Raw genomic sequence first — 24,447 nt, 5'->3', positions numbered from 1 at the left:
CCCACAAGCTGGCACTCCTTGGTTCTGTCTTCCAGACCAACCGCAGGGACAACTTTTATCAGAGGGACCTAGAGGAGAAGATGGTCCACAAGGTCACTATGGACACCGTGAGGATCATAACCTCTTCTGTCAGTGGGATGACCAATGTGAGTTGGCCCACTGGGCTGGCATACTGGGGCTGATGGCTCATGTCTGTGCTGTGTGAGGCTATGAGGGGAGGATAGCACAGGCCCAGAATTCTGCATGGTTGCTTCTCCCATTCCACTACCTGGGAGGATGGGTGTGGCCCCAGATCTTTCAATTACCTGAGCTTGTTTTTCAAGATTCACTTCCTTGGTGGGACCTTATTACCTTCACCAGGGCAGTGCTTGGCACACAGTAGGCCTAATATGTATCACTTGACTTATTGTTTGAAATGCATCCATCACCTTAAAGGCCCTCAGTCCAGGGTGTGTGTGTGTGTGTGTGCACAGGCGCATGTGTCCAGTCAATCAGTTAGGTCTGATTCATTGGGCCCCATGGACTGCAGCCCACCAGGCTCCTCTGCCCATAGACTTTTCCAGGCAAGAATACTGGAGTGGAGTGCCACTTCCTACTCCAGAAGATCTTCCAGACCCAAGGATCAAACCTGTCTTCTGCATTGGCAGGCAGATTCTTCACCACTGGAGACACTTGGGGAGCCCATGCATATGCATGCATGTGTGTAAATGTGTGAGTGTGCAAGTAAGTGATTCTAGGGATTATATCTCACAAACACTCATGAGTTCCAACTATGTGTAAGTCATCAGGGCATACACAGGAAGGCTCAATATGACCCCCAAGTTGTTCAGAGGCTTTAGGGGAAACAAATGTGTCAATTTTTAATTGCATTACAATGTGACATAGCAATAAGATAGGACAAATTTACCATGACTGCACATGGAAGGGATAATTGTCTATTAATTGAGGCCATGGGCCAGATGCTCCCTATCCAGTGGCAGCTTCTCTTAATTACAAAAATAATAGTTATAGTAATAATAATAATAGTGGTTACAATTCATTGAGTACACGTGGCAGGCACTGTACTAGATGTGTAGTATCTAGAATCTTATTTAATTGCCCCAACCACCCTGTGAGGTAAGGTCTGTTGTTATTATTACCTAGCTTTTATAAATGAGGAAACTGAGGCTCAGAGGGACTCATTAATTTCCTCAAGGATTCTAAGCTGTTAAAAAGTGGAGCCAGGATAAAAATGGTCTTTCCTGTTCATTATGCTATGTCCCTGGCGGAAGCCAGTAGCCAGGGATTCTAGTCCTGATGGCTACAAGACATCAAGCAAATTCACTTGTTAGTAGCACAGGAGCTTACCCCAAACTCCTAGGGGTGGGAGTGGGGCTAAAAGGAATCAGGGTCACTGGGGGTGTTCAGTGATCACCTGGTGAGATGGGAGATGGCAGGGTGAAGTTGAAAGGCTAGAGTCATGGCTCGAAGAATCTGCAGAGAAATAGAACCAGTAGGAGATGTGTGTGTGTGTGTGTCTGTGTCTGTGTGTGTATCTCAAAAATATCAATAAACTCAGATATGCAAATGACACCACCCTTATGAAAGAAAGCAGAGAGGAACTAAAGAGCCTCTTGATGAAGTTACAAGAAGAGAGTGAAAAGGCTGACTTAAAACTGAACATTTAGAAAATGAAGATCATGGTATCCGGTCCCATCACTTCACAGCAAGTAGATGGGGAAACAGTGGACCCAGTGACAGGCTTTATTTTCTTGGGCTCCAAAATCTTTACAGATGGTGACTGCAGCCATGAAATTAAAAGATTCTTGCTTTTTGGAAGAAAAGCTATGACAGACCTAGATAGCATATTGAAAAGCTGAGACATTACTTTGCAGACAAAGATCTGTATAGTCAAAGCTATGGTTTTTCCAGGATTCATGTACTGATGAAATAGTTGAACCATAAAAAAGTCTGAGTGCCAAAGAACTGATGCTTTAGAATTGTGGTGTTGGAGAAGACTCTTAAGAGTGCCTTGGATAGTAAGAAGCTCAAACCAGTCAATGCAAAAGGAAATCAGCTCTGAATAATCATCGGAAGGACTGATGCTAAAGCTGAAGCTCCAATACTTTGGCCACCTGATGGGAAGAGCTGGTTCATTGGAAAAGACCCTGGTGCTGGGAAAGATTGAAGGCAGGAGGAGAAGGGGACAACAGAGGATGAGATGATTGGATGGCATCACCGACTCTATAGACATGAGTTTGAGCAAACTCCGGGAGATGGTGAAGGACAGGAAGGCCTGGCGTGCTGCAGTCCATGGGATCGCAAAGAGTTGGACATGACTGAGCAACTGAACAACAACATATGTATTGTGCAATTGTGAGCTGGCAAGTCTGAAATTTAGGAGGTAGGCCAGCAGGCAGAAAACTCAGGCAGTAGCTGAGGCTGCAACCTTGAGGCAAACTCTCTTCCTCAGGGAAATCTGTTTTTTGCCCTCAACTGATTTAATCAAGTACACTCACATTTTCCAGAGTAACCTCCTATATGGATTATGGACTTTCATCAGATTGCATCAAAATACCTTCACTGCCAGGCCTAGATATAGTGTTTGATTAAATAACTGTGTGCATTCACTTGCCAAGTTGACACATGGAAACTAATCATCACAGTTGGCAAGCATGGCTAGGTTGTCTGCCCAGTGTGTCTCTCAGGGGATTGGGGGTTAGAGAGAGGGCTGGTCAAAGAGGATTTGCTGGATGCAGGGTTGGAGTGAAGCGAGCGAGCACAGCGGTCAAGGGCCCAGGACTAGCTGACCCCCTCGGCCATGGGGTGGGTGCAGCTTAGATGTCCTTGGCAGAGACCCAGGCTGGCGGGCCTGAGGCAGTTAGTCAGTGGGTCGGAGTGTGGTTCTGGAGAAGCGAGGCTGAGGCAATGCTGTTGGTGGGGGGCCCCGAACATCTCATTGCAGGGCTGTGCGATGCCCAGGCTGGCTGACCCCAGCACCCCCACCTTACCCCCATCACTCCCCACAGGAATTTTGGGTGAGGCTCCTGTGTTACATCATGGAGACGGACTACACGGAGGCCTTGACCCCCATCTGCGTCAGCCTCACCAACCTGGCTGAGCGCCAGCTGCATGTCAAGGACGAGGAGGCCAGCACAAGCAAGAGCAGGCACGGTGGGCAGCCCCCCTGCGCCAGCTGGAGGGACTGGGCAGGTGGGCCGCCCCATGCCTCGGACCGTTCCCCCTTCTCCAGGAAGCAGCCCGGAGCCCAGAGAGCCAGGCCTTGCCAAAGAGGCCGCCCTTGCTGAAATTCGAGGAGGTTAAAGTCGTGCACACTTCCTCTGGCAGCCCACTCCTCTCATCCCCACCTCCCGCCCACCCTGGCCCAGACCCCAGGGAAGGCTTCCCGCAGGTGTGAGCTCTCTGGCCCCCGTGAGCCCACTGGAAGGACTGTATATCGGATCCCTCTGGAACCACCCCCACCAGACCCTCCAACTCACCGTGATGAGGCACATGTTAGCACCAGACCGTCAAGAAAGGGACTAGACCGACCTACTTACGGGGACCCTGCTGTCCCAGGGGGCTGCTGCCAAGGTCCTGGGGCTTTGAGGATGGATGTGGCTGGTGACAGGAGGTGACTGCCAGCCTACAGGACCCAGCGATGGTAGGGGCAGAGCCTGCTCTGTGCATTCGGCCAGACCACCCCCAGTCTGCCTCCTGCCCGGACCCTGAGTCTGGGGTTGGCTCCTTCCTGTGTGCCGCCCCTCCCTGCAGCTTCCAGCAGGCCTGCCCTTCCCTGGCCCGCTGGTCCAAATGCTGTGAGCACGCTACTCTTGGGCTCACAGCCTCCCAAAGCCTGCAGAGGGAGGGGAGGGGAGGGGGCGGTGTCTAGTTTCTGTTGGCTCAAGGAGGCCAAGACTCACAGTAGGAGAGAAACACTCTCAGGCTGGCCGGGTGTGCACTCCCAAGCGGGCACGTCCTGAAAAGAGCACAGTATGTGCACACACATATATGGAATTTAGAAAGACGGTAACAATGACCCTATATGCGTGACAGCAAAAGAGACACAGATGGAAAGAACAGACGTTTGGACTAGGTGGGAGAAGGCAAGGGTGGGATGATGGGAGAGAATAGCACAGAAACATGTATAATACCATATGTGAAATAGATCGCCAGTCCAGGTTCGCTGCATGAGACAGGGCTGGCCCTCAGGGCCCGTGCACTGGGATGACCCTGAGGGGTGGGATGGGGAGGGATGTGGGAGGGGGGTTAAGGATGGGAATACATGTCCACCCATGGCTGATTCATGTCAATGTATGGCAAAAACCACTACAATATTGGAAAGTATTTAGCCTCCAATTTAAATAAATAAATAAATAAATTGGGAAAAAATTAAAAAAGAGAATCTTCTCAGCCCCAGCCCATAGCACCAGGCTCCTCCTTTCCGGGATGGCCAGTTGTAGTGATGTTCTTTGTGGAAAATCCCCCGTCCTGACCCCTCCTGCATTCTGGGGGGCGCTGGGATGGTGTTGGGACAACACCTTGCAGGGGAAGCTCCCCCGGGGCACGGGAGCGGGGCAGCCTCAGTGTCCCGTATCTTTCTCTCCCCAGTGGATCTCCCCGCACCGCAGAAGCTGCTGGCCCGACTCCTGGTGAGTGGCTCACAGGCCGTGCACTGGCCTGGCCCCTGCTGTGTCCTTAGCGCCCCTCCCATGAGCTCCTAATCCCCGAGGCCGCCAGGGGGAGCAGGGAGCTGGATGCTTGGCAGGACAGAGCTTTCCAGGCCCCCGTCATCCCTCTGGGTAGATGTGGCAAGGGCAGCAGGCTCCCAGATTTCTCTGCTGGGCCTTTGAATGGTCCCAAGCATCTGCAGGACTCTGTCAGCAGTCTGCCCTTCCCTGGGGGTCAGCTCCACCCTGCACCCAGGCATCCTCCTCCTTGTGTTGACCCTGCTCCGAGCTCCATGGAACCTGGGGTGGGGAGGGAGCCCATGCTCTCGTGTCTCCTTTCCTGCCTTCAGCATCCTCTGCAGGGATTCTTTGATCCTGGGAATCCTTGGAGCTCTGCTTGAAAGGCCCCATCCTGTCCAACTCTAGGTTTATGGGCTCAGACAGCGAGGCCCCAGGTTGGGATGTGCGGGGCCTGGGGCTGCCCAGCCAGCGAGGGGCCCCACTGGAGTCTCGGTGCTCCCCAGGTACTGATGTCATCCCCCTACAAGGGGGAGGGCCGCGGAATCGCCATGCTCAACCTTCTGAAGACCCTGAGCCAGAGCATCGCCCCCTCCATGGCCGACATGTGGGAGCTGGAGATCCCGCTGCTGGTCAAGTACCTGGAAGGTGAGATGTCCTGGGTGCATGTGTGAGCCAGCCCCTAAGTGTACCCGCCGGGTGCTAGACCTGTGGCTGAGCAGAGGAGCCCGAGTGCGTGTGTGATCCCCCCACACACCCCTAGTGTGCATGCTGGGTACTCACCATCTGGTCTGAGAAAAGGAGCCCGGGGCGTGTGTGATCCCCCCCCCCCACCCCTAGTGTGCATGCCGGGTACTCCCCACCTCGTCTGAGAAAAGGAGCCCGGGGCATGTGTGATCCCACACACCCCTAGTGTACATGCCTGGTACTCACCGCCTGCTCTGAGCAAAGAGCCCTAGTGCGTGTGTGATCCCCCACACACCCCTAGTGTACATGCCTGGTACTCACCACCTGGTCTGAGCAAAGGCGCCCGAGTGCGTGTGTGATCCCCCCACACCCCTAGTGTACATGCCTGGTACTCACCGCCTGCTCTGAGCAAAGAGCCCTAGTGCATGTGTGATCCCCCACACACCCCTAGTGTACATGCCTGGTACTCACCGCCTGGTCTGAGCAAAGGCGCCCGAGTGCGTGTGTGATCCCCCCACACCCCTAGTGTGCATGCTGGGCACTCACCTCCTGGTCTGAGCAAAGGAGCCCGGGGCGTGTGAGCCCCCTCACATCTCTGTACCTGCTGGGTACCTGTCACGTGACCTGAGCAAAGGCGCCCGGGCTCCAGGTGGCCGCACAGCCTACTCTGCTCCATGGGAGGGTGGGGAGGGACGTGGGGCTGTGGGGAGCCCGTCCAGGGAGGACCCCAGATGCTGTATTTAGGAGGCGGTATGTAGGAGCCGCAGGAGAGAGGATCACAGGTGGCCGTTCTCTCTGCAGAACACACCGAGTTTACCTGGAACCAGAAGACGTGGGAGGACAAGCTGATTCAGGTAGAGGCGATCTCGCCGTCAGAGGCCGGGGTGGGGACGGAGGGAGCCGCTCTGTGGGTTTGGAGTGGGGGCAGTTCAGGAGTCCCTCGGGGACACGTTCCCCTCCTGTCACAAGACTTGGGGAGCACAAGCAGCCACAGAAGAAGGCCCTACCCTGGAAGCCAAAGCCCCGGAGGCAGCACAGGGCGACCTCTCCCGGCAGCCCCCAAGCCCGCACAGCACTGGGCTGGGTCGGGGGCGCTGGAGAGGGAAGGTCACTGCTCGGAGAGCACAGCCCTCTGAAGCAATGCGCCCCTGTGCCTTCTTCCCCCCACCCCCAGTTTCTGAGAAACTCCCTCAAGATGACTCGGGGTTCCAACTGGAGCCTGCGTCTGAGCAAAGAGCTGAACAACCAGATCGAGAGCTTCGACAGCCCCTCCCTGGAGAAGGTTGGTTCCCAGAGGCAGGGCCGTTCAGACAGGGAGGGCACTCCGGGGACAGCCCGCGTGAGGCCAGGTAGGCCTGCGGCTGCCCACAGCGCCCTGGGAGGGGAGACGGCTGGCTGGTCCAGACCCGAGGGCTGTAGTGTTTTGTTCTGTCTTGTTTTCCCCTCAAGAACCTGCTTTGTTGGAGCAGGGGGGCATTTCCCCTCCAGGCACCAGCTTCCCCATTCCTCTCACCTCACCCCCACCTGCAGTGTCATTCCTAGCAGAGTCCATGGCAAGGAATGCGATCTGAACGTGTTTTGGTAAATAGTGGAAAGGGTGAAGGTGGAACAGAACCACAGGATGCCCAACTGGGACGATAAGGCCTGGAGGGGGACATGGAGCTGGGGCGTGGTGGTGGACCTCCACCTTTGCCAGACGGGGGTAGAAGACAGAACACCTATCAAACCATGCTGCACACCCACCCCCATCCTTCCCCACATACTTTTTCCCCTCCCTATCTCATCCAGCTGTTGGCTCATGACCTCTGCATGTGTATATTTCATCGTTGAGGGGTCTTTACAAAACTATAAACATTGTTGAAATTCAAAGAGGGTCTCGACCAATGGAAAGCATTTCATGTACACAGATTAGAGGACACTATATTTAAGATGGTGACACTTGGCAATCTATCTATATATTCAACACTACCCCCACTATAATCCCAGCTGGTTTCCCACCCCCAACCCCAGAGATCGACAACGTGATCCTGAAATTCCTGTGGAATTATAAGGGGCCCAGAATAGCCAACACAGTTATGATTTAAAAACAAACAAAGTTGGAAGACTCAGATTTTGCAGTTTCAAGACTTCTTGCATAATTACAGTAAACAAGACAAGGTGATACTGGCATCAGGATAGATAATAGATTGATGGAATAGAATTGAGGGTCTGGAAATAGACCTCACATTTACTGTCAATTGATTTTCAACAAGAGTACCAAGACAATTCTTGGTAATCAGGAGTAGTCTTTTCAATAAATGATGCTGGGAAGACTTGCATAGCCACTTACAAATCGATGAAGTTGGGCCCCTTCCTCATTCCATATACAAAAATGAACTCAAAATGGACCATATATGTAAATATAAAAGGTAGAACTATAAAATTCTTAGAGTGAAACGTAAATATAAATCTTCATGATCTTGGCCTGAGCAAAGTCTTCTGAGAAATAACACCCAAAAGCACAAGTGATGAAAAAAATAGATAAATTGGACATCATCCAAGCTAAAAATTTTTGTGCTGAAAATGGTACCATCAAGAAAGTGAAAAGACAACCCAGAGAATGAGAAAATATTTGCAAATCTAGGGTCTGAGAAGGGACTTGTATCTAGAATATATAAAGAACTCTTATAACTCAATAATATAATGACAAGTAAGCCAATTTAAAAATGGGCAAAGGAAAGATATATAAATGGCAAGCAATCACATGAAAAATTTTTCAAGACCATTGCCATTAAGGAAATGCAAATCAAAACCTCAAGGCATTACTCCACACTCACAAGGATGTGTGTAACCAAAAAGACAGATAATAACAAATATTGACAAGAATATGGAAAAATTGGGACTCTGACATATTGCTGGTATAAATACAAAACGGTACAGTGTTTTTGAAAAACAGTTTGGCATTTTCTTGAAATGTCAAATATGGAGCTACCTGTGACCTAGCAATTAAGCTCTTAATTATATATGCCCAGAAGAAATGAAAACATGTCCACACAAGAGCTTGTATGTAAATATTCAGAGCAGCATCATTCAGATAGCCAAAAGCAGAAAAAACTCAAGTGTTCGTCAGTGGATGATGAATAAACAAAATGTGCTATATCCATACAACAGAGTAGTATTCAGCCATGAAAAGGAATGAAGTGCTTACATCTGCTATAGTGAGGATGATCCTTGAAAACATTACAGTAAGTGCAAGAAGCCAGATGCAGAGGACTGCGTGTGATGTGGTTCCACTTATTTGAAATATCCAGAACAGGAAACTCTAATGAGGCAAAAAATTAGATGGGTGGTTGTCATGGACGAGGGGAATGTGGGGTGATTGCCAATGGGTACAGGATTTCTTTTTTGGGGTGATGCAAATGTCCTAACCTTGGCTGTGATGGCTATCACACAACTTGGTAAATGTGTGAACCTAAAATTTTTAAAACTTAAATGGGCTCATTTAGCGGTATGTCAATTATACTTCAATAAAGATGCTTAAAAAGAATTTTTAGAGAAGTCAACTAAAGTTTTCATTTGTTCATATGTGCACCCTTCGTAATAGCATATGTAAAATACACACAGCAATGTACATCTTCTGTAGCTAAATGCTATAGATTTGTGGGTGTGAGATCTTATCAGATACCAGTTCGGGGCCAGATGCCTATTTGAAAGAAACTTGTGTGTAGTATTTAATAAGCCAATGCATGTAATTCAACCTGATTACAGTAACTCACCTAGCTTAAAGGAAAGTAAACAAATAAATAGGGTTTCATTGGCTCAGATACCTTAAAAAGTCACGACTGGATACAATGCCTTAAGGAATTTCATCAGGACTCTCCCAGAATCTTCATCACTCAGACGTGAATCCTCGAGGGGGGTGGCGGGGGGGCAAGGCTGCTGAAGCCTCCAGATTTGTAATTCTGGTAGATAGAGTCATTCTTTCCCCAAAAGTAACAGGCAAAACCATAATCTCTCCTATAAACAAACAAAACAAAAATAGGACATAATGAAAAGAGACCCTATTCAAAGCAGCAACACAATGTAAAATATGTAACCAAATAAAAATAGTGAATGTGTGAAATATGTAGAACCAAGGTGAAGAACCCCCAATTACAAGAAGGGGCAGAAAGGCTGAAAGACAGCCTGACCAAACATACACAATCTCTGCTTCTTGGATAGGAAGTCTCAGTGATGCTCAGGTGTCCTTCTTTCTGAAGTTAATTCTCAAGACAGGGACTTCCCTGTGGTCCACTGGTTAGGACTCCGTGCTTCCATTGCAGTGGGGAAGGGTTTGATCTCTCATCAGGGAACGGAGATCCTGCACAGCAAGTGATGTGGCCAAAAAACAACAACAAAAAATCTGCAATGCAATTTACTTCTAATTTCCCAAAAGGGAAATTTGTGGAAATCTGACAGTTTTATTTGACAAGATTATTTCCACGTTTGCCCTAATTAAAAAAATGTAAGAGAATAATAACTAAGAGCATATCTTTTAAAAAGCTCACTAGAGAAGGATTTGTTCTCTCAGAACAAAGATGTAAGTGTATGAAATAAATACAACCATGGGGTGACATGAAGAATGTACTAATGAATATATTTATAGTCTTAACATGGAATAGAATAGACCTTCATATGCATAAAAGGAATCTTTTAGAAAGACAAAGGAAAAGAAAGAGATTGTATTCTGAAAAATGAAAATTGTCTGCCTGACCAAATGAAATCACTGTGAATAAAATCAAAAGAGAAATGAGACACTGTGGAAATGGACCACAGGAGTGATCACTTAAGCAATGAGCTTCAGGTTATGCTTGGTTTTATCTTTCCTTCTTCAAGATTTTTTTTTATGTGGACCATTTTTCAGAAGTCTTTTTTGAATTTGTGGTGGTATTGTTTCTGTATTATATTTTGGCTTTTTGACTGCTTGATTTTAAACCCCGGTTCTACACTTCCTGTTAATTTTCTCGTCTCAAAATACCTCTTTGCCTTTCAGAGTAGTTGTGCAGATTAAATGAGATAATATATGTCTGTTCTCGTTATTTTTTCCCAAATGTACACACAATGTTCTTGTAAACAAAAAATAAGAGACATAATCCAACAATGGGGAAAGAATTGAGGCAGAAATTCCAAGACTGGACCATGAGAAGATGCAAAGATGACTAACCAAGACGCAAACATTCCACCTCTGGCGGATAATATCCTAAGTCAGAGAGAAGGCAGGAACATAAGTGCTCCTAGGTTTGTTGGTGGGAGTGTAGATTGACTCCGTTTATATAGGAGAGAAACTTGGCCCCCACTCTTGGTAACATGCCTGCCCTGCTACAGCCTAACCTCTCAGAGTAGCCTGGATACTTGTTTTTAAAAATACCCAAAAGGCATATTTTTAAGTCTGGAGGAACGAGTAGGGACCCACCCTTGGCAGTGACCCCAGAGGGCCGGGCTGGAGGCTTGAGGCGCCCTCTACCCCTCCCGCCTCTCCAGGGCTTTCTGTACCGGGCCTTGGGCTTCACCCTGGCCACGGGCCTGGAGGCCGACAAGGTGGAAGTGCTGCTGCTGGAGCTGCTGTACAAGACGGACTACAGCGACGACTTCGACCGGGAGGTGAGGGTGCCCCGTGGTCCCCCCGGGCCTCGGGAGGACATGGTGTGTGCACGCCTGTGCCTGTGTGCGGGCGTTGTGTTTATCTGAGTGTGTGTGTGCGTGTCTGTTTATCCGTGTGTGTGCCCGGGGGGACAGATGGGGTGTCCCCTGCCCCGCCCTCACCCTGCCCGCTGGGCCTCCCCGCAGGGTGTGATCCTGTGCTTCGGCCTGTGTGCCCGGGGCCAGGTGAAGACGGTGCTGGGCGTGCTCCATGACTTTGAAGAGAGGATCCAGGAGTCGGAGCAGTCCTGGCAGATCGGTGCCTGGCGGGTGAGGCATCCTTGCTCCATCATCAGCTCTCTGGGGGCCTTTTAGAATGGTTTTTTCAGCCCCCAACCAAGACTCTTCAGTTCAGTCTCTCAGTCATGTCCGACTCTTTGCGACCCCATGAACCGCAGCACACCAGGCCTCCATGTCCTTCACCAACTTCTGAAGTTTACTCAAACTCATGTCCATTGAGTCGGTGGTGCCATCCAACCATCTCATCCTCTGTCGTCCCCTTCTCCTCCAGCCTTCAATCTTTCCCAGCATCAGGGTCTTTTCAGATGGGTCAGCTCTTTGCATCAGGTGGCCTAAGTGTTGGAGTTTAGCTTCAGCATCAGTCCTTCTGATGAATATTCATCTCCTTTAGGATGGACTGGTTGACTCTCCTTGCAGTCTTACTAGATCTCAATAAGAAACTCCCCTCTGTGTCTCCTTCACCAAAGTGAATCGGGAATTGAACCGAGGCGGCCAAAGGCTGGTCTCTGGAGGCTGTCCGTTCCATCCGCAGGGCACAGTGTCCCGGACTGGCTGAGCCCCCAGGGGGCCACCAGCTGAGTCACCACCAGTGTTTCAGGTTGTGGCCTTGGATCGGATTGTTGCCCTGGGGATCTGGTAGTTGGAATAGAGAATTGGGAGTGTCCCAGCTTCTCTCCAGTCTTCTCCACAAAGTGGAGCCTCAGAGCTGGATTTCTACTCAAAGCCTGGAGAGCGTGGGCTCCCCTGCTCCTCCTCTCATGGTGGGTTGGGTGGCCTCCCAACACCTCCTCCCAGAAGAGCTGGGCTGAGGCTCTCTGTTCCCAGTGAATCACCAGCACCTCGGGAGCCCCTGACCCAGAGCAGGTGCTCAGGAGGTGAAGGTGTGAAGGCACGCACAGGCGCCTCTGGTGGGGTGTCCGCACAGATCCCCTGTGACCGTGCAGTCATGGCCATGGTCCGACCTGCTCACCATGCTATAGCAGGAGCTCATGAAAGTGTGTTCAATGAAAGAATACACCATTGAGCACTTCAGGTGCCCAGGAAACACCTGAGGAATAGATCCTCTCCCCGATGGCCACAGTGGTCTCTTCCCCTTCTCCTTGGCCTCACAGAAGGACCATCCCTGGAGGCGGGAGACAGTGAAGGGCGCGCTCATGGTGATGTACAGCTGTGTGGCCTCGTACTGCCACCCGCAGATGCTTCTCATCCACGTGGACAACCCCATCACCGCCAAGATCATCCACCACTATTCCAGCAGCTGCCAGGCAACCCCGGGATCCCACAGACACACCGTGCCCCGACGATGCCGTCCTTGAGCCCCGGGCTGGGGCGGGGGAGAGTCACCCTGCATGGTTATCTGGGCACTGCCAGCCCGACCCAGGAAACTCAAGTCCTGGAGTCCCGTCTGTCACTCAGCATTTGGGAACCCCACTGCCCCCATCTCTGCTGTTCTCTGCTGCAGGGACTGGGGGTGAGGGATCGGCGGTGGGGAGCAGCCCTTCCCTGATACACCAAGTAGGGGTGTTCATGGGTTGCTGAAGTTACAGGACAAGCCCTTGCCCAGCCCCTTGCACATGCCTTCTCTCATCTCTGCCCCGATCCTGACCCCTGACCCCAAGCCCTTTCATAAGGGTCAAGAAAAAGGGGCTGTCTTCAGAGAGGCAAAGGGACTGGCTGCTTTCTTGGAAAGGCCAGGAGGAGAAAACTCAGGAAATAAAGGAGAAATTACTGTATTATTACTGTTTTGAAAACTGTGGTGAAGTACACATGACGTGAAATTTGTCATCATAACCAATTTTAAGCAAGCAGATCATTGGCATTCAGTTCAAATCAGTTCAGTCGCTCACTCATGTCCAACTCTTTGCAACCCCATAGACACAGCACACCAGATCTCCCTGTCCATAACCAACTTCCTTAGTTTACTCAAACTCATGTCCATTAAATCGGTGATGCCATCCAACCACCTCATCCTCTGTTGTCCCCTTCTCTTCCCACCTTCGATCTTTTCCAGCATCAGGGTCTTTTCCAATGAGTCAGTTCTTCACATCAGGTGGCCAAGTATTGGACTTTCAGCTTCAGCATCAGTCCTCCCAATGAATATTCAGGACTGATTTCCTTTAGGATGGACTGGTTGGATCTCCTTGCAGTCCAAGGGACTCTCAAGAGTCTTCACCAATACCACACTTCAGAAGCATCAATTCTTTAGCACTCAGCTTTCTTTAGAGTCCAACTCTCACATCCATTCATGACTACTAGAAAAACCACAGCTTTGACTAGACAGACCTTTGTTGGCAAAGTAATGTCTCTGCTTTTCTATATGCTCTCTAGGTTGGTCATAACTTTTCTTCCAAGGAACAATTGTCTTTTAATTTCACGGCTGCAATCACCATCTGCAGTGACTTTGGAGCCCCCCAAAAATAAAGTCTGTCACTGTTTCCACTGTTTCCCCATCTATTTGCCATAAAGTGATGGGACCAGATGCCATGATCTTAGTTTTCTGAATGTTGAGCTTTAAGCCAACTTTTTCCCTCTCCTCTTTCACTTTCAGCAAGAGGCTCTTTAGTTCTTCTTTGCTTTCTGCCATAAAGGTGGTGTCATCTGCTTTTCTGAGGTTATTGATATTTCTCCCGGCAATCTTGATTCGAGCTTGTGCTTCCTCCAGCCCAGCTTTTCTCATGATATACTCTGCATATAAGTTAAATAAGCGGGGTGACAATATACAGGCTTGACGTACTCCTTTTCCTGTTTGGAACCAGTCTGTTGTTCTATTTCCAGTTCTAACTGTTGTTGCTGACCTGCATACAGATTTCTCAGGAGGCAGGTGAGGTGGTCTGGAATTCCCATCTCTTTCAGAATTTTCCAGAGTTTGTTGTGATCCACACAGTCAAAGGCTTTGGCGTAAAGTCAATAAAGCAGAAGTAGATGTTTTTCTGGAGATCTCTTGCTGTTAGATGATCCAACTGAGATTTGCAATTTGATCTTTGACTCCTCTGCCTTTTCTAAATCCAGCTTGAACATCTGGATGTTCACGGTTCACATACTGTTGAAACTGACTTGGAGAATTTTGAGCATTACTAGTGTGGCGTTAAGTGCATTCAAACTGTTGGGCATCCAATATCATCATTCATCTGTACTTCATCTTCCTAAACTGAAACTGTGTCCCCACTAGCATCAGCTCCCCAGTCCCCCTCCCCTAGCCCCTGGCATCCACACTTCTACTTCCTGTCTCTATGATGGTGACGCTCCAGCCATCTCATATAATCGGAAATCACAGTATTTGTCCTTTTGAGACTGGCTGATCTCATGTCGCATGATGTCTTGAAGTTTTGTGCATGCCTTAAAAGCAAAACTGATTTGACCTCCATAACTTACTCTGCTCCTGTGGTGATGCACAGGGCTCGGAGCCTCTGATCAGTGAAGGTAGCCCCTGACTTGCATTGTTGTACTCGGGCACAGGATGGAGAGGTTAGGGGGTGCATCACCTTCTGGGGGAGGCACTGGAGGGCTGTGCCCTGTCCAGCACCTGGCCCATGTCCCTGCCAGGTTGCTGAAGGGGATAAGGGGGCATCTGTCTCTCAGGGTGCCCTGTCTCCCTGTCTCTCAGAGTGCCCCTGACACGATTCTTCCTCAGCAGGGGAGAGGGTGTTCTATGTGGCCCCAGGGTCCGGGAGCTGGGGTCGGTCTTGGGGTCTTTGAGGCTCACTCACAACAAGGTCCTCCCTGCCCCTCGTCATGCTCACAGGACATCTGCCTCAAACTGGCCTTCATGAAGAGCGTGGTGCAGGTCACCAATGCTATCAAGAACATCAAGGACCTGGATGACTTTCAATTTGCCCAAAAAGCGACCCTGACTGGCATTATCATGGTAAGCTATCTAGGGGGCTTCCTCCATCCTGGGCAGTTGGGGGTCTCACTCTGCTGACCTGAGGCCATCTGAGGCCCAAGGGGCGGCAGGGGTCTCCGTGACCCTGCCTGCCTCAGTTCTGCTTTGACCTGAGTGTCGGTGTTCTGCGTGTGACATTCTTATATCTGATCAAGGTTTTCATGGCCAGGAAACATTCCGGAAGCCGGGGTTGAGGACCCCGCCCCCGAGCCCGGTGATGCCCCAAAGGTGTCTGGTTCCAGGCTGGGAGACAGAGCCCCATGGTCAGCCCCTGGCTAGCCCCAGCGTTTCTCCCTAGTCAGGGCCAGGAGGTCGGGCTCTGCCGTGGACAGGACTTACAGCTGCTTTTGCCCAGACTTTGTTAAGATCTAGAAAGTACCAGCTGTGCAAAGGCAAGAGGCAGCAGCAGGGGCTCCTGAGGCTGTGGGTCAGCGCCTGTCCCTCATCCCCAGACCTCTCCACTCGCCTGCGATGGAAACCCTGGCCCCTGGACAACCTCTGGCTGCACTGGCAGCAGCCTGGAGGGAAGGGAGATGCAGATGGAACAGGAGGCCCTGAGAAAGAAGAAGACATTCAACTAGGCTCCCGCTTGGGGTTGGGCGACACGCACGTAATTTCACACCAGCCTGGCACAGCCCTGTGAACCAGGCCCCGAGTCCTCATTTCACACCTGAGCAAGGGCTCAGCCTGAGGAAGTGATTTGCCCAAGGACACACAGCCAGTAAGGGGCAGAAATGAGCAAGACGCACCTGCCCATTTAAGCCCCATTCCTCCCCTGAGATTTGCTGCTTCCCCTGGGCTTCCCTCATGGCTCAGCTGGTAACGAATCTGCTTGCAATGTAGGAGACCTGAGTTCGATCCCTGGGTTGGGAAGATCCCCTGGTAAAGGGAAAGGCTACCCACTCCAGTATTCTGGCCTGGAGAATTCCATGGACTGTATAGTCCATGGAGTCAGAAAGAGTTGGACACGACTGAGCAGCTTCACCTATAACATCAAAGACAAACTGACCATGAAAAGAATGAAAGTGCTTGTGGTATTGGAGCCCATCGTATGATGTCAGGTCCTCCTGCCGGTAATGCAGGGCATGCCCCTGCCATCATGGCCACTGTCTGCCCAAGCCCCTGCCCTGGCCGTGGCGGGACTCCGAGTGGCCGGCGGTTCACTGCTCTGCTGTCCCGACAGGCGATCATCAAGGCAGAGCCGACTGACAGCCTGGTTTCTCCCGTGCGGACCATGGCCATGGATGCCCTGTCATACTTGAGGTGAGCTGGGCCCCTAACCAGGCCCCCAGCGCTGCCCTGGGCTGCAGACAAAGTCTGAGACCACCTCTCAGTGCCTTTGGGGGAGGGTTGCACCTCCTTTGGAGCTTCCCTGGTGCCTCGGGCGGGCGGTAAAGAATTTGCTTGCAATGCAAACGACACAGATTCTATCCCTTGGTCGGGAAGACCCTCTGGAGATGGGAATGGCAACCCACTCCAGATTCTTGCCTGCAGAACCCCATGGACGGGCTATAGTCCATGGGGTCAAAAAGAGTCGGATTTGAACACTTTCACTTTAAACAAAATGACTGGATTTGGGTAGGAGTGGGAGGGCCCGGAAAGGAAATACAGGACCCCTTTGGAGGGCAGGAGTTTAGAGCTTAAATGGAGGGTGACTCTCCCTTCTGAAGCAGAACAGAGCCAATGAGGAGCTTGTAACAATCCTGCAACCCTGCCCCACCAAAGACTTCAGTAAGGACCCCTGGACCTGGGCATGTCCACTGGGGCCTTAGAAAGCTCTCCTGTGACCCTAATGTGCAACTAGGCTTGAGATCCACCTATGAAGGGGACAGAAAGAATCAGCTGGTGTACATCACGCAGCTAGCTACTACCACCAGAGGTTTATTAAAACACAGATGGCCTCCATTCCAGAAGTTTTTTGGTGTTTTTTTTTTTAAGATTTTTTAAATGAGGACCAGTTTTAAAACAGTCTTTATTCAATTTGTTTTACAGTATTGCTTCGGTTTTATGTTTTGGCTTTTTGGCCACGAGACGTGTGGGATCGAACCTGCACCTCTGGCATTGTATGGCAAAGCCTTAACCACTGGACTGCCAGGGGAGTCCTCCACTCCAGAGGTTTTGATTCAGCAGCTCTGAGGTGGAGACACAGAATTTGCATTTTCTGATAAACTCCAAGGGGATGCTGCTGCTGCTCCTGGTCCATGATTACAGTTGAAAACTCCAGGGCCAGGACCAACCAGAAGCAAAGTCTGTGGTTGCAGTCAGGGAGGACCAGTGGAATGTTTCGGAACAGGAGAGAGAGACTCAGAGCAGACAGTCATAGGAGGGGTGGCTGTGGATGCCAGAGTCTCCCCTTCAGTCACAGACAGACAGTGGACTGGAGCCCTGGTGGGTGGAGCCAGGGCCCCTGAGGAGGGACAGATGCCTGATCCCCCAAACAGAGAAGCCGGCCCTTCCCTCCACCCCCCAGACTGGGCAGAGCAGGGTCTCAGCTCCCCACTGATCTCTCCTCTTATCACTTCTTTCTCTAGCAAACTGAAGCCTCCCACCACCACCCAGACTGGGCAGAGCAGGGTCCCAGCTCCCCACTGATCACTCCTCTTATCACTCCTTTCTCTAGCAAACTGAAGCCTTTCTACTCCACAGAGGAAAGCAATGAGCTGATGGATATTAGTATACACTCTGTAATTTCTCTCCAGCCCCCAGGAGAGAGCAATGAGTCCATTAAGGTAGGTCCCTCTGCGCCACCTCATTTTCTGGGTGAGGACTTGGAAGTTGACGTTAACATGGGCAGTGCTGGGAGCCCACCCTCCTGGACCACCTGGGGGTGGTCAGGGCAGCAAAGTACAGCAGGCTCTTTCAGTAAGTGTAAGATGATGCTAGCTGCTGCAACAGATACGCTCTGAAATCTTCATGGTTTAACAAGATGGCTGTTTTTCTCACTCAAAGTCCAGTTGGCAGCAGAGGTGGAGAGGGGGCTGCTTCCTGCAGTTGTTCAGGGATGTGGACTGACAGAGACCCCATGGCTCCTCAGGTGGGCAGTGATACCCAGCTCCAGAGCAAGTCTGGTGGATTTATGAGCCTCTTGGCTTCCTCTTACTGGCCAGAACTTGGTCAAATGGCTCCACCTAGCTGCAAGGGGTCCTGGGAAATGTAGTCCCCGACTGGATGACTGTCTCCCAATAAGGTTGTGGAAGAGGAGGACAAATCTATTGTGAACAGCTGCCATCTGTGCCTCCAGGTCCTGGCCCTGGATTCGAGGGGTCAGGAGAGCTGGGCTCTAGGAGTCCAGTTTCCTCTGCAAAATGGGTTCCTCTTGAGTTTGTCTTATACGTCACATAAGGAGCGTAAAGAACTCAATCTGAGCAGAAGTCAAAAGGAATTTATCAGACCATCTCACAATATTAGACTCTGGTGTGGGCCCACACAGAGTCCTGGCAGGTGGCTGTTCCCCCACTGCTGCTGAGCTCTCCCCTCTCTTGGCCACAGACCCTGTATACGAATGCCCTGTGTGCCCTGGAGCAGCTGATGGAGGGCCTCATGCAAAGACACCTAGACCCCAAGGGGCTGCAGGAGATGGTGCACGTGAGTTGTCTGGAGGAGGGCCAGGAGCTGTGGTGGTCACTCCTCCCAGAATGCTGGTCCGAGGGCCACACTCTCAGTGGGAGACAGGCATCCATTAAGAATTGAGTTGGTATTAATTTTCTTTAGACAAAGCTTCAAGCTGGCTGAAAAGTTGCAAGAATGGTACAAAGAACTCCTGTATGCCTTTCATCCAGATCCACAATTCTTAATATTTTGTGACATTTCAATATCACAAAATGTTCTTAAAAGTTGAAGTTAAATTCTTAAAAGCTGAAAGGTTGCGAGAACAGTACGAAGAACTCCTGCATGCCTTTCACCCAGATCCACAATTCTTAATATTTTGTGACGTGTTCTTTTTCCCTTTCTTTTTTTTTCCTCTTTATATTACATACATGCATACATACACACACACACACCTTTTGAATCATGGAGAGTTAGCTATAGACATCAACAACAAGAATCTTCTCTTATATAACAATATACTGTTCAAAATCACGGAAGTTGACATTGATACCAAACTGTAGTCTAATCAATTTTCCATATTCATATTTCACAATTGCCCAGTAATGACCTTCCTAGTTATTTCCACTGAGAACCAGGATCTAATCTGGATTATAAATTGCATTTAATTGTCTTATCTCTTTTGTCTCTCTGCTTCAATTTGGAACAATTTCTCAGTCTTTGTCTTTCATAAACTTGGTATTTTTGAATATAGTACTGCTAGGGCTTTTTAAAAAATTGGATTGCTTGCTTTCTTATTATTGATTTTTCAGAGGTTGTATATATTCTAGAAGCAAATCCTTTATCCGACATGTGATTTGCAAATATTTTCTCCTGGTCTGTGACTTGCCTTTTCATTAATTTCACAGGTTCTTTTGAAGAGAAGAAGTTTTTAATCTTGATGAAGTCTAATTTATTATTTTTTCTTTTATGGATCATGCTTTTGGTATCATGTCTAAGAAATCTTTACTAACCAAGGTCATAAAGATTTTCTCCTAGATTTTCTTCTAGAACTTGATAGTTTCAGGTTTTACATTGAAGTCTATGATGTATTTTCAGCTCAGATTTCAAATATGGATCAAAGTTAAATTGATTTTAATTTTTTTGCACATGGATAACCAATTGTTTCAGCACCATTTGATGGAAAGGTAATCTCTGCTGAATTACCTTCGCATCTTTGTCAGAAATCAATTGACCGCATATGTGTGGGTCTATTTCTAGATATCTGTTCTGCTCTACTGATGTTTTTGTCCATCTTTACACCAGTGTCATCCTGTCTTCTTATAATCCTGTCAACATTATAGTAAGTCTTGAATTCAGGAGCAGATAGTATAAGTCCACTGACTTTGTTCTTTGAGGCTAAACCCCACAAATATTGATATGTTGTGTTCTAATTTTATTTTAGTTCCATGATGCATTTTCATTTCTCTTTTGACTTCTCCTTTGACCCATGGGTCATCTAGAAATTTCCAAATATCTGAGAGTTTTCCAGAGACCTTTTTGGTTTTGATTCTAGTTTAACTTCATTGTAGTCTGAGGACATACTTTGTATAATTCAAAGCCTTTCAAATCCATCGAGACTTATTTTGTTGCCCACGTGTGGTCTATCTTGGTGAACATTCTGTGTGTGCTTAGAAAGTATTTTGCTGCACTGAATGATATGTTCCTAAATATCACTTAAGCCAACTATTGTTGGAAGTGTTGTCCAAGTTTTCTATATCCTTTCTGATTTTGTCTTCTCTGTCATCAGTTACTGAGAAAGAGGTACTGACATCTCTGTCACTGTGGATTTGTTTGTTTCTCCTTTCAGTTCTATCAGTTTTTGCTCCCTGTTTTGCTAAGCTGTGTTGTTAGGCGCAGGAGCACACAGGAGCTGGAGTGAAGGATGGACTGTGCTAGTGGCATTTTCACCTACAGGCAAACACTTGGAACAAACCCAAACTCATCAGCCAAGCACCAGCTTGGTGAGGATGTTGGCATTGTTCTTTGTTTGCTCATGGCCTCATCTTCTTAGTGTCGGGGGCAGGGGACCTGGGAACCTCCCAGAGCTTTGAAAATCAGGCTCTGAGTAGGAGAGAGGAGGAGAGCAGCAGCTGGCCAGGAAAGGCTGACCTCAGGATTTTACAGTCCCCTCTGTGTTCTGGGCTCTCCCCACAGCTCCTGGAGAAGTGGATCTTGTCGGAGAAAGAATGGGAGCGGGAGAAGGCGGTGAACCTCCATCTCCATCTCATGCAGATCTATGTCCAAAGCGTCGGCGTCTGCGTGAGTCCCGGAGACCCACCCCCTACAACCCGCCCCACTGACACCCACAGGGAAATGCCAGTCTCTATCCCAGGAGAGGAAACACCTCTGAAATCCAGTTCTGTCCCTGGAGAGACCCTTGGGAAGAGGCTGCCTCACTGGGGAAAGTTGAAGGAGTCCCAGGGGGAGCTGGCCCTGGGCCTCCGGGGTGGTGAGAGAGGATGGGCAGGGCTTGGTGTGGATCCGGGTTTTGAGGGGCCTGAGGTTCATACCTGGATGAGGACCCTCCTTAAGAGAACAGGGCACATGATTATGAATACCACATTGATTAGGAAAGTACTTACTTAGAATGAGAAAATGAATCACTACAAAATGACAAATTTTACAAAGCTTAACAAATACCATCGACATCGCAAAATCTAGAAAAGCAATGAGGTTTTTTGGTGATGGAGCCTCTGACGTGGCTCCACAAGCCCTCTCTTCCTTCCTTTGTTGGCCTCCTACTCTTTGGCTGTCTGGTCTTCAGGGGTGGCCTAGGGAGGAGGGCGGTGGGGTCTTGGGGCCGGGGGCACGGTGAGGACAAGGTGGGGCGGGACCCCAGTCCTGGAACACCATCCAGGTGGGACCCAGGCCTGGCAAAGCCAACCCGTGGCCAAGCCGAGCGCTGAGTACCTAGAGGCTGCACAGAGTGCTTCGCCTGGACTCTGTCGTGTGTCTCACCACACTCCCTGAGAGATGGGGCACCGTCATTGTTGGGGCAGTGTGAGTGTGGTTAGAAAAGACTTTCCAGACACACAGCATTTCAGAAGGGAGTGAGTTTATTAAGAACGAATTGCAGAGATAATGTGGGCCCTGCAAGCACAATGGGCCAACCTCCTGACAGACCGGGGAGACTCAACAGTTTTCCTGGGTTAGTAGTCAATTTTTATAGCCTCAAGACAAAGAAAATTCCTGCAGGAAGGTTGGCATTAGGGCGCTATAGAGTGGCTACCAGGATGGGCATCTTTGCCTAATTTGGGGTCAGGAAGCCTGCTGGTGATGATCACAGGAACTTTGGCAATGGTTACAAAGGGGCTTAGTCAGTTTCAGAGGTGACGTTGGTTCTTGGCTCTGCTTCTGTGGCCTTGGTACAAGGCTTGCACCTGTGGCTTTGGAGCAGGACTCAACAATTATCATCTCTGAGTAGCAGACAGGAACAAGAGGGCCTGAGGCTAAGTCCCTCCCCAGGTCACACAGCTAGAGAGTGGGGAAGCCCAGATTTGAAGGCAGAGCTCAGTTATAGAAACAAGGCAGGCACCTCGACCTAGCACCTGGGCCTGGGTCATGGGGCAACATCCTAGCTGCTCAGCCTCCCGGGGCCCAAGCTGGGGGGCCTGGGGACGGAAGCTCGGGCTCAGACAGATGGTGGCATCCTCTCCCTTCCCCAACAGGGGTGCTTTCAGAGCAGGCTTCACTCTCTTTGGCCCCTGGTTCCTCTGCCCTCGGGCATCACCAGGTGAGCTTGGCTGGACAGAGGGTGTGAACTCTGTGGTCTCCTGTCCCTCAGATCCCGCTGAAGCTGGGGCAGTTTGGCAGCCTGGTGGGACTCATCGCACCAGGCACCTGTGACTCACACAGAAAAACCCGCCTGGCCTCCATGGATGTCCTGGCCAGCCTGCTGGATCTTCATGGTACGGGAGGGGTGGTACGAATAGGCAGGACCCGGGCTCTCCAGGCCAAGAGGGAGGACCAATATCAGGGAGTCAGCTGTGGGGTTATCCTGAATGGCGGCAGGGATTGTGGTCTCTCTGTAGACAAGCAAGGGTGACCAGTGGGAGAGGGGGTGCAGAGTTCACTGAGAGGTCATGGAAGCTTCTAGAAGGAGAGGCTTATTGGGTCAGCACAACTCGCTGAGGGCACACGAGGGGCCCCACTGGAGAGGGTTGCCTCACAGATACTAAGGATGCAGTGGAACTGGCCAGAAGCGAGCTCAGAGGGGAAGGCAGTTGGGGGACCTTCAGGGTGGATTTGCCTTTGGCTTGGCAGCTGGCAGAATGCCCATCTGAGCTGTGCAGAGAGATGGTTCCAGGGGCCAGTCAAGAGAGGTGGGATGTTCAGATACTGGAGAGGAGTCCAGGCCCAGGGAACCAAGGCAACCCAAGGGGCGGGAAGGTGGGAGGCTCTGGTGGGGAGGTGTCAGGAAAGGCGGCCACCGTGATGTGGGCCCTTGGTCCTGGACAACCGTGCCTGACATTGTATCCCACCAGCAAGCCAGACCTGCTCCTCCTGGGGCGCCTGCAACGAGCTGGAGCTTGAGAAATGTAAGGAGGACCTGCAGGGCTCAGACATGGAGAAGATTCTCGGGGTATCCTCCAGAATCTCCAAGGTGAAGAGCAGGGAGGCTGTGTGGGCGTGGCCTCCGGGAGCCTGGGCCGTCTCTGGGGGTGAGGCCGGGCTCCTCCTGGTGGTCTTCCCTGGGTCTCCACAGCCCTTGGTCCAACGCAAGTCACGGGTATTAAAGTGACCTGTGATATGCACGGCCCCCACTGTGGCGCCTGGCACACAGTAGGTGCGTCACAGACGCCAGCTATCTTTCTGTGTCCGTATCCTGTGCTACCCTGCGGGGGCCCCAGAAAGAACTGAACAGGGGGCCCTGCACACAGGTGTCAGCCCACGGGCAGGCTGACAGCACCCAGTGACTGCCAGTGTCCTGGGCCGCCCAGACCCTCGGGGCTGCAGAGGGGCGAGGCCTCTTCTGCCTCAGGGGCCAGAGGACACTCCCAGGGAAGGCTGCAGGGCCATAGAGGCAGGTCTGGGAGGGTCTGGGGAGAAGCTTCCTGTGTGGGGTTCAGAGGGGTGGGGGCAGGCGATGGGGTGAGCGAGGGGTTGGTGAGTGTCCCCCAGGCTTTGATGTTGAGTGATCTCCAAGCTGGCCCGTGATTGACAGGGCCGGAGGCTGGGAAGGGGGCGAGAGGAGGCTGCGGCCATGGTTTGTGGGAGGATGGGGACTGGGCCGGGCTGCGACCCTGAGCAGAGAGGGGCAGGCAGGGGAGCCCTTGGTCTTGGCGTCGGACCCAGGAACAGCCGGCTCTGGCTCTAGGTGGCCTGCTTGCAGTTCAACTGCGACGAGGTGGTCTCGCTGGTCCAGAAGCTCTGCGAGAACTTCGGGGCCGTGGACCTCCAGCACGACAAGGCCTCTGTCACCTGGATATGCACCTTCCTCCAGATGCGGGTCAAGGAGCTGGAGGACAAGGTGACAAGGACCCCCCAGGGCCTGGGGCTGCCTGGTGCGTCCAGCCTAGAAGGCCAGGCAGAGGGGCCCGGCCTCGCTTGCTAAGGGCTCCCCACCATCCCCAAGTCCATGATTGTAAAGAGGGGGAGGAAGTCGGCTTCTGGAAGGGGAAAGAACCTGTTGAAGGAGGCTTGGTCGGTGAGTGGACTCTGGGCTGGAGGCCTGATGCTGGCCCCCCTGGAGCGCAGCACCTCTCATGCTGAAAATGTGATAAA

The 24,447-nt window shown here is 50.7% G+C and overlaps 1 protein-coding gene across 1 annotated transcript in view; it reads left to right on the top strand.

The window, feature by feature from the left end:
* Positions 1-24,447, top strand: part of MROH2A (maestro heat like repeat family member 2A) — a 55,480-nt gene that overhangs the window by 19,876 nt on the left and 11,157 nt on the right. The window contains exons 14-30 of the mRNA XM_065930615.1: positions 36-146; positions 3,009-3,153; positions 4,591-4,631; positions 5,174-5,315; positions 6,156-6,208; positions 6,529-6,636; positions 10,854-10,973; positions 11,160-11,282; positions 12,365-12,517; positions 14,995-15,117; positions 16,319-16,398; positions 17,756-17,864; positions 18,625-18,720; positions 20,878-20,982; positions 22,508-22,631; positions 23,208-23,326; positions 24,041-24,193. Of these exons, the coding sequence (XP_065786687.1) occupies positions 36-146; positions 3,009-3,153; positions 4,591-4,631; positions 5,174-5,315; positions 6,156-6,208; positions 6,529-6,636; positions 10,854-10,973; positions 11,160-11,282; positions 12,365-12,517; positions 14,995-15,117; positions 16,319-16,398; positions 17,756-17,864; positions 18,625-18,720; positions 20,878-20,982; positions 22,508-22,631; positions 23,208-23,326; positions 24,041-24,193 (1,905 nt within the window). The remainder of the gene's footprint in view (positions 1-35; positions 147-3,008; positions 3,154-4,590; positions 4,632-5,173; positions 5,316-6,155; positions 6,209-6,528; positions 6,637-10,853; positions 10,974-11,159; positions 11,283-12,364; positions 12,518-14,994; positions 15,118-16,318; positions 16,399-17,755; positions 17,865-18,624; positions 18,721-20,877; positions 20,983-22,507; positions 22,632-23,207; positions 23,327-24,040; positions 24,194-24,447) is intronic.

Source organism: Muntiacus reevesi, chromosome 1 (assembly GCF_963930625.1).
Source record: "Muntiacus reevesi chromosome 1, mMunRee1.1, whole genome shotgun sequence".
In the NCBI taxonomy this organism is placed as follows: domain Eukaryota; kingdom Metazoa; phylum Chordata; class Mammalia; order Artiodactyla; family Cervidae; genus Muntiacus; species Muntiacus reevesi.
This window is presented reverse-complemented; position numbering and strand designations above follow the sequence as displayed.